The sequence below is a fragment of the Lactuca virosa genome, chromosome 5 (genome assembly GCF_052849685.1).
Source record: "Lactuca virosa cultivar CGN04683 chromosome 5, Lactuca_virosa_CGN04683_v6, whole genome shotgun sequence".
Classification (NCBI taxonomy): domain Eukaryota; kingdom Viridiplantae; phylum Streptophyta; class Magnoliopsida; order Asterales; family Asteraceae; genus Lactuca; species Lactuca virosa.
Window position 1 is genome coordinate 355,517,341 of NC_136430.1, and position 9,636 is coordinate 355,526,976.

Here is a 9,636-nt window from a genome sequence, read left to right on the forward strand (position 1 = left end):
ACTGCATTGTCAAGTGCCAAGTAAGAAGGTAAGTCAATAATATCCCCAAAATCTTGAAAACCTGCAACAACTACAATGAAACATGGTGTCACACTCCTCTAAAAATCTATACCCACACGTCGATCAGTCAAACCCAGATTCATATTCCTCATTTTCGTCATCAAATCATTCTGTTGTACTTCTTTGCATTTTCCGGTGACGCTCCAACTTCATCTTCGTCTCATTTCGACGGCCATCCAGTCTCCGAGATCTGAACTGGGAGCTTCTTGTAACCTAGCGATGATAGAGCGGCGTAGACCGCATCGATCTGAGTGAACACCATGTTATCGTAATGCAATTTGGTACCTGGATCAACGATTCCAACATTAGGTTGAAACAGAACGATATAAAGCGAAACTTGCTTCAGATCAGCTTTGTACGTGAAGAACGGATAAGCATTGACGAGGAATGGAGAGCACGTTTACAAGAGGAAATCTAAGATCAGAGCGATACATCCTTTCAGATATTGTCGGAAAGCTCTCGTCGATGGCGGATACGAAGATTGAAGAATAACAACAAAATGTGCAGTGGTAACATTAACCTGACTGACTAATTTCAGATTCACAAGAGCAGTATGTAGACTCTGCATCGTCGGAAGAAAACACCCAGATAGAGATGTATCATTGAATGTCAATACTTCATTTCCGACGGTAATGGAGGTGATTTTAGTCGCCGATAAGTAACACTGAACATTAGCCTTCACCCAAGCTTGAGCATTAAATGGATTTGTCATCTTCGAAAGGTACTCATTACCTAACCCCACAATAAACTCAAACCCAGTGTTTGCAAAAGCTTTGAGCGCCTTAGGATCGACAACATAGAGCTTCACTCTGGTGGCACCAATGGATTTTACCAACGGAACCACATGCTCCGGTGAAGGAAGATTGTTGGCGATCTGTCTATAGTTTATCCCTACCGAAGCCACTAACACGGACAATAAAAACCCCACACGAAACAATAACCAAAATCAACAAAATAGAACGGAAAATTGAGAAAACACCAAAATTTAAAGATCACATTACCAGTAAATAGAAGAGCAAGCTTTGAATCAACAAAATAGAACGGAAAACTGAGAAAACACCAAAATTTAAAGATCACATTACCAGTAAATAGAAGAGCAAGCTTTGAATCTTCCTTGGATGAAAGAGGTGGAGAAGATGGAGGAGGTTTTGGTTATCTATATGATTGAAAGGTAGGGAGAGTGACAACAGTAGTTGTAGCAGAAGTATTTGATTCTAGGACGTTTCTTCATTATAATCAATCGTCGTTGCAGGTTGAGGTCGAATATGCAAAACCTTGGCAAAGGTACGAGCCAATCTACTCTTTCTTGGGGTCACAACTAATCGATTAACTAAATCCATGTGAAAGAAACAAGTTGAAACTGTTTATGAGCCTATCTCTCTTTGTAAAAAATTTTACAAGCAAAACCAATAGGAAAAGATGCGAAGACGAAGCTGTGATGGTGTATCTGAGGGAATAGGCAAAGACCTTTGACTTTTGAAAGTCAATGTGGGTTGAGGAAACTGATGATTAGGATGAGGGAAACCAGCGTGACATATGCAAAATGATGATTAGGATGGGGGTCTCCGGGTGACCCCTTCAAATTTTCCATAATGACCTTTTAAAACCTAAAACTACAAGTTCGTACCCTTCAAAGGCAACCGACAATAACAACAACATGGGGCCATTTAAACCATTATACTAAAGATTAGTGGGCTACAGTCACAATAACCTTTATTCAAATACATATAAACATATGAAACTATCCACATTATGGTACTATATTATTTCACATAAGTGTCTTCTAAATTATTAAGTTCATTTACATCGTCACACATCGCTAAAAAAATATCGTCAACCTCGATATCTATGATATCTTCCTATGGCTATTTTGGTAAGAATATAAGAACTCCACATATCTCACATGGTATCAAAGGTTTTTAAAAGATTAAAAGTTCATGCTTAAAAAAATTTAGAGACATAATCCTTAGATTGATTGCTAATGAAGCAAGGAAGAAACTCTTAACTGTTGATCAATTCGCTTAATCGAAACGCTTAATAGGCCGTCGTGGGGAAACGTAATTCTGAAGGGTAAACGTCATCCCCATTCTCAAGGCCAACATGGGGAAGAAGGAACTTTCATGCTAAAACTTGAGATCTCATATATGAATTCTTACCTCCTTATGTCGTTGGAAAACCATATTTTCTTTCTATAACGGAAACTGTTACGGCTGTTGCCAAGACAACACCTTGTAATGTAAACTCCAAACATATGACATTTTTATTGGGTTGAAATTTGATGAGATTTTGAAATGAAACGAATAATATGGTCATTAGGGGTGAGCATTGTGCGGTTCGGTGCGGTTTTTAGAGATAAACCGCAACTTCGGTTTTCTGAAATTTAGAAACCGCACCGTTCGGTTTTTATGCGGTTCGGTTTTTGTGGTTTTTTATTGCGGTTTTTTGTGGTTCGGTTTTTTTTGCTTTTTTTTGTTAGTTTTTTTTTTCGTTTTGCCTTTTTACTAAAACTCAAGTAACTCAGCGAGTTACTTTTGACTCAGATGAGGAGTGCTAATCATTTATTGGAGATAAACCGATACCACCACTCCTTTGTTTGAAATCAAATTACATAACCACTCATCCAACATGTTTCTAATGCTTGAATATAATACGAATTTAATATAATATTGTTACACAAGTACATACGATAATATCAATTAATGTATTCATAAAAATGATACTATATCACTAGTACTATTCATATTTAAATGTTAAAAATTGTCACAAACATTATTTGTTATTGTAAATACCACTGAATGTATGCTTAAAAATATACAATCATCATCCGATAGATAAGATAGTTATTTATATTTATAGAAAATTTAGTTTTCATAAGTTCTTGATATATATATATATATATATATATATATATATATATATATATATATATATATATATATATATATATATATATATATATATATATATATGCGGTGCGGTTCGGTTTTTTGCAGTTTTTGCGAGACTAGAAACCGTACCACACCGAGTATTTTCGGTTTTCGCAAAACTAAAAACCGCACCATCGGTTTTCATTTCGGTTTCGGTTTTTCGGTTTCGGTTTATACGGTTTTTTTGGTTTGCGGTTCGGTTTTTGCTCACCCCTAATTGGTCATAAAGTGGGGTAGAATGTAGTCGATTTGTACAAGTTGTTGATCAACTTCAACTAGATTTGTTATATGTCTGGTTGCGTTTAAGCGACGGCTGTAGACCATATAACGTGGGGGTCGGGTCTATCGTAATAATAGTTTGATGTGGGTTGGGTATTTAAATTAAGCAACTTTGGAGAGTCCGAAATATGATCTGTTTTGCCTAGTCTTTTAGAGTTTTGTCTTCTTCACATGGGTGGAGCTTATAGGAATAAAATTAATGGTAATCTGGCTATATACATAACAGATAACAATATACTTATACTTTCACTCATTAATTTATTATATCATTTTATTTTCATTCTCTATATCAAACCATTGTAATTTTTTTTTATCAAAACATTATACTTCAAAACCTACCAATTAGTTAAAAGAAATTTTAAATTTTATTATTAGAACATTGTATTTTAATTTTTCTTTTGAAATTTACCATGTACACGGATAAGCCTTCAATAACTAGGTACATTTTTCAAAATACAATTTTAAAATAAAAATAAATAAAAGTAAGATATTACGATTAAAAAAAAACTATATTGTTGTTATACTTTGTACTTAACTCTGAATTTCATAAACAAGGAAAAAAAAAAAAAAAAACAAGAAGTTGCATTGTGCACCAATAGTGCATAAATATTACATATGAGAGCACACCTAGTATATAGCTGGCAGAACGAGAAAAAAAAAAACATGAAAGATAATATAAGGTTATTGTTGAGTGAGGTAAGCAAACAAGATTAGAATTTTATTCAAACACAAACACGTAAGATCAACTGCAATATACCTTGTTTAAGTAGTTAGAATCGAAGGAAGATAATCCGATTTCACTCCAAGAACACGCGCATTCGTATCCGGGAAAAACTCCGCTCCGGGCAGTTCGGTCACGTCTCCTTCACTAGTAACACCGACCGGATAACGAAGCAAGTGACCAGGGAGATCAGTTTCAAGAGTCTCATCGGCATATAGATCCCAGTATTTATCTGCAATTTGGTTTACTTTTTTCACACACTCAATGTTCTCTGGATGCTGGAAGCTGTCATCAAGCATACCAAGATGTTCATACCATAACGCCATACGAAAACCATGAACTTGACCCCTTGCGGGTTTTCGGGTAGCAAGATGATGAGGTTGGTAAGCTCCCATTGCTATTTCAGAATCCCGTGCCCCATCCATCGATCGTTGATTAATGTTTGCAGATCCCACTATTATATATTCGTCATCAACTGCAATAATACAATAATGTTAGTTAGTAGTATATTTTATTTTTTTAGTTTTTGGTTCAATTTGTTGATTACCTATCATCATTTTGGCATGGACGTAGATCATGAAGCGTCGGGCTTGTTGGGCTTTATGGTAATTTGATTCCGGCTCCGGAGCCTCCGAAGGCTCATACTCACCATCCTTTTTCATTTCACGATTCCCAAGGCAAAAGAAAGTGAGGTAATCTCTAGGGTCATCTTCAAGCCCTTTGTTTTGTAAAGCTTGAATAATATCTTTATACATCATCTCCATCGTCCTCCTTTGCCAATCAAGTATCGCTTGAACGGAAGCACTCTCCGGGATCCCTTCCGGCCACATCGGAACCACAACATAAACGGTAAACTTCTCTCCGGCGTTGATCTTGCTCGCAATCTTTAACGAAAGTTCTTTTGGGATTAAATGTAACGCTCCCACATCTTCAACCTTAATATCATCGCACTGCCATCCGAAAGAGCTTCCAAGAAAATACTGATTCTCGATGTAAATAAAGTTCTTCGCTCGACGAATCGCGTGGATGTAAGCATCTTGAATACTCCGATCGATTATGTTATCTTTCCCGCTCACAAGTCCCGATTTCGCCGCCTCTTCTGGCGTCTCCGGGAACCCAAACGCCGCACCACCGTCGATCGACCGGAATAACTGGACGTTCCATGTTTCTTCGTCGTCAGGGAGCATGACGGGAGACGGTGGGATGATGATGTCATCAAGCTCTCTAAAGTTAACCAGAATGTTCTTCCCACCTTGTTTTTTCCAACGTTGTTCGAAGTTGAACAAAACATCCCACGCGATTTGACCTTCAAGTCGCGAATGGATGTCGTGCCATGGCTCACGTGGCCCACCTTTCGTGATGCTCCCGTCGACGTAGTTAGGTTGGTGGAAATCGCCGCTGTGAGCGGTGTCCAACGTTCGGAAAAGAGAATGAAACGGCGTATCGTAACGTCCGTCACAAAGGTCAAGTCCACCGACAAAACTCACCACGCGCCGCCTTTCCGTATCCCCATTCGGCATTTCAGCATCAACGACTATAATTTTCTGGTGGTGAGTGAACATTGTTGAAATTTGAAGGTCCTGAATGAAACTTCCACCATCATCTGGATTACGTGGACATAAAACGCAATTCACTTCACAACCATTGAAAAAGTTTTCAGTGTCTTCATCATGAGTCGCCATTAATCCATCTTTCTTCAACACATCGACAGAAGTTCTATCGTCCCAAACAAGCATAAGCACCTTAACACCTTCGCTTGCTTTCTTCTTCAAAAGCTCACCGAGTATGACGTCACCTCCTTCCTTTTGTCTTCTTGAATCTCTTATCAAAGAAATCTCAGTGTAAACAGACCAGCCAGTGATATAAATGAAGTGTTTCGCATTTGTGATTGCATCAAACACATCTTCCCAACATCTCTGTGGTTCGTAATACTTGCCATTGGAAAGGGGTATTTTGGGGATGAAATTATCAGGGACATGGGCGTCTTGATACAATGAAACCCGACAACCTTGTCTTTGAGAAAAAAAAGTATACGGGACTCCGGGATACTTGGAGCTTTTGATTCCGTGATCCCAGTTACGATCTTGGGTGACATCGAAGTAGTGTAGTTTGACATGGATTTTTGAACCGGATTCAATCGGGTTTTTTTCATTATCCAAGATTTCAACCCATCGATCTACTTCTTCTCCATCTAGAAGCTCTTCGATAGGAATGTAAGCTCTTCCGATTAGGGTTGCGCCAATGGGGTTATCGTCTTTGACAGTGAAGATTACGTCAGAAGCTAAATGGGCACAGTAAATGTGGAAAGATTCATTCCATTTTGGGTGTTCTGGTTCGTTTTCTAGTAATCTTGTTCGACCTACTCTGCATTTGTCTAGATCGATTGTTGCGTACATTTTTGGGGTTCCTTTCCCGAATCCAACTGTCTCCTCTATGTTGGACATCAACTGCAAGAAGAATGCATCATTGAGAAATTTCACGAAAATATGGATGGATAATTCGCAAATGTTTGTGTATATTCTGATTTTGATAAGCTAAAAGAATTAAACGTGAAAGGTAGAACTGTTACTCGATTGTATACAGGTAATAAGCCAATTAAAGAAACAAAATCTTATACAAAAACAGAATAAAGCAAGAAAAACTAAAAACAGAACAAGGAAAAAGGTAAATAAAAGCAGGAAAATGAGAACAATGAGGATATGATGTTAAACGAAGAAGGATTTCTTTATAATTAAAGTTTCCCTTGTTTGTGTAAAAAATTGTAATATATTTTCACTTGATGAGAAGAATAATTCAAATTAAGAAGCAAATTGTGTGAATAAATTATACTTGCACATAAACGACCAGAATCATTCAAATTAAGAAACAACGTGTCTGAATTAAAATATCTGTAACTGAATGTATGATTGAACGAATTTAATGTCACTCTAGGGTCCAACAATCATCTCAATGATCATCCAGGAAAATCACAAATCAAATCTCATCCAATTGTCAAGAAACTAAAAAGATGAAACTGTATTCTTTTGTCTTTATGTTATTATATACTGCCGAACCAGAAGAATAGCTATGTGATCTCTAAACCAGGAACTAAATAAGTAAATATGCATCTGATCCTGTTATTCAAAATGAAAACAAATTAACCAACATAAAGTTGGATATATGTTGCCTACATTGAGAAAAGGATGCGATTCTGCGGAGTTTCAATCGATGTAGAAAGAATGAAATTGACATCCATTTTCGGATCAAATAATAAAAAAAACTTAGAATATACCTTCCCGAATAGATTACGCCCACCGCCATAGCCATGAATCTGATCAACCTCGTAGATCGTGGCATGAAGAGTTCCATGGAGATGTGTCCCTGCCATTTTCTACCCTGCGACTGCGAGCACAATAACGCGATTTAGTTCGTAAGTTCAAATCGCAACTATAAATCCATACATCAAACAAACAATTATAGAAAACACGTATTCGCACCAATCCAGACTAAAATAACTTGGAAATATCACGATTTACAGTGATATCGCTAGATCAAGTGATTCAGTCGGACCAAGTCTTAGTACAGTTAAATTGAATCCATGGAACATATGAACTAATCAATGAAAGGGATGATGTAAATGAGTAGCTTACTCTGACAAAGAAATCAGAAGAGATCTGAAGGTGGAGAATGTGATCGGAAACTTGACTGATGCAAGTATTAATTGGGAGGAGACGGAGCTTGAAGGAGACCGCGATCCGTGATTGCAGCCGTTAAAAGGCTCAAAGCTCGTCAACGGAAAATGTGAACTTTGGGGAGGATTGTTCAAAAGGTAGGCATGGGATGTTATATATAGAGGGATATTCTATTATTTTTACATAAAATAAAATTAAACAATAAAGGTACTACCGTACGGTACAATGTATTATTTGGTTTGATGAATATGAAGATTCAATAAATAACCATTATTAATTATCGAATTAATGAAATCAATTTAAAATGTCGTAATTTAAAGCGATCAACGGCAAAAAGAATGTTGTATACTTTTACAATTAACGCACATGCATCAGATTATAACAAGATCCATTTTGTTTCCTTCATTATTTTAGGTCATGTTTTTTATCGAAAACAACCGAATATATTATTGTTCATGATTTTTCCTCCATTTTCCATAAAGATCCATATTGATATACAAAAAAAAAAAAATCAAAATAACTCACTTCATTTCTTTGTTTTTTGAAAAAGTTAAGGTCTATTTTTTATCGAAAAAATTTAACAAATATATCAAAATTCATATTTTTTGTACTCTTTAAACATAGATTCATATTGATATAAAAATGATTTTTTAGTTCAAATTCATATTGTGAATCTGCTCAGATTCACATGGTAATCTACTCAGATTCACAATATGAATAATAATAAGTCAGATTTACATTGTGAATTCTGAAAACTAAATTGTATATAGTTTAGATTCACAATGTGAATAAATCCATTTATTGATTTTACAAAACTAATTTACTCTTAATCACAACGTTAAAATATTATAAAATTAAATGAAAATATATTTCGATTAATATGTAGATTTCATTAAATTAATTTGTGAATGATCATAGAGTTGAAATAGTAAGTCAGATTCATATTGTGAATGTTAAAATTGAACTATTACATTTCAGATTCATAGAGTAAATCTGAACTGAACGAGATTTTTTTTTTTAATTTTTAAATCGATTTTGATGTTAATTAATAGAGGACAAAAAATTGAGATTTTTGGTTTACTTAGTTTTTTTGGATAAAAATAAACTTAAATATTGAAAAAAAAATGAGTTTTTTTCGAAAAAAAAAAGTTTTTTTTTTTTATATATCAACATAGATCTATATTGAAAGATGAAGAAAAATCACGAACAACGTTATATTCGGTTTTTTTTCGATAAAAAACATGGCCTAAAAAAATTTAACAAAAGAAAGAGGTGAATTTTTGGTCTAATCCAGTGTATGTGCGTCCAATGTGCATGCATACATACATTCTTTTGGCCGTTGATCATTATGATTTTGATGCTCACGATTGGTTCCTTACACCCTGTTCCCGAGTTCAACTTAACGAGATAAAGGAAAGGAAATGGGTGGAAATGAGAAGAAAATAAAAGAAATTGGTGTTCCCGAGTTTCATTAAATGAGGGAAGTGGAAGGAAGTGAAGAGAAATGGGAGGATCACTTTCCCTCCTAACTTTCCTTCCGATTTGGGAGGATTTGGAAAGAAAGAACAAAATGATTCATTTTCCAACCACTTCTCTCCAACTCGGAAACACAAAAGAAAATTTTGTTTTTCTTTCCTTTCTCTTATTTTCTTTCATAACTTTCTTTTCTCTTCTCTTCTTTTCTTTTGTTAAACTCAGGAACGAGACGTTAGTTCCTTGTTAATAATAGTTCTCTATTGAACCTCACCCTATATATATATATATATATATATATATATATATATATATATATATATATATATCTTTATATACTTATAAAGGATGCATTTTTTCTTGCACCATATTCATTTGAAACCCCCAAAACATTTTTCCTAAAACCTTATTTATTTGAAACTCCCAAGACTATTCAACTTATATTATTTAATTTATGATTAATTGAAATGTTGTGATTTGTAACTTCAAAAACTCTTCAAATCAT

At 35.1% G+C, this 9,636-nt stretch overlaps 2 protein-coding genes across 2 annotated transcripts; both read right to left on the minus strand.

The window, feature by feature from the left end:
* Positions 1-220: 220 nt before the first annotated feature.
* LOC145113461 (glucan endo-1,3-beta-glucosidase 11-like) lies at positions 221-1,400 on the minus strand. The gene is made up of 4 exons (XM_079049549.1): positions 1,282-1,400; positions 1,062-1,108; positions 493-963; positions 221-345 (listed from the first exon to the last, which is right to left on the minus strand). The coding sequence occupies exons 1-4, from the start codon at positions 1,398-1,400 to the stop codon at positions 221-223; spliced, it is 762 nt and encodes a 253-aa protein (XP_078905675.1).
* Positions 1,401-3,827: 2,427 nt separating this feature from the next.
* On the minus strand, positions 3,828-7,793 carry LOC145116532 (phospholipase D alpha 1-like). The gene is made up of 4 exons (XM_079052873.1): positions 7,617-7,793; positions 7,259-7,368; positions 4,535-6,434; positions 3,828-4,462 (listed from the first exon to the last, which is right to left on the minus strand). The coding sequence occupies exons 2-4, from the start codon at positions 7,352-7,354 to the stop codon at positions 4,029-4,031; spliced, it is 2,430 nt and encodes an 809-aa protein (XP_078908999.1). The 5' UTR covers positions 7,355-7,368; positions 7,617-7,793; the 3' UTR covers positions 3,828-4,028.
* Positions 7,794-9,636: the final 1,843 nt, after the last annotated feature.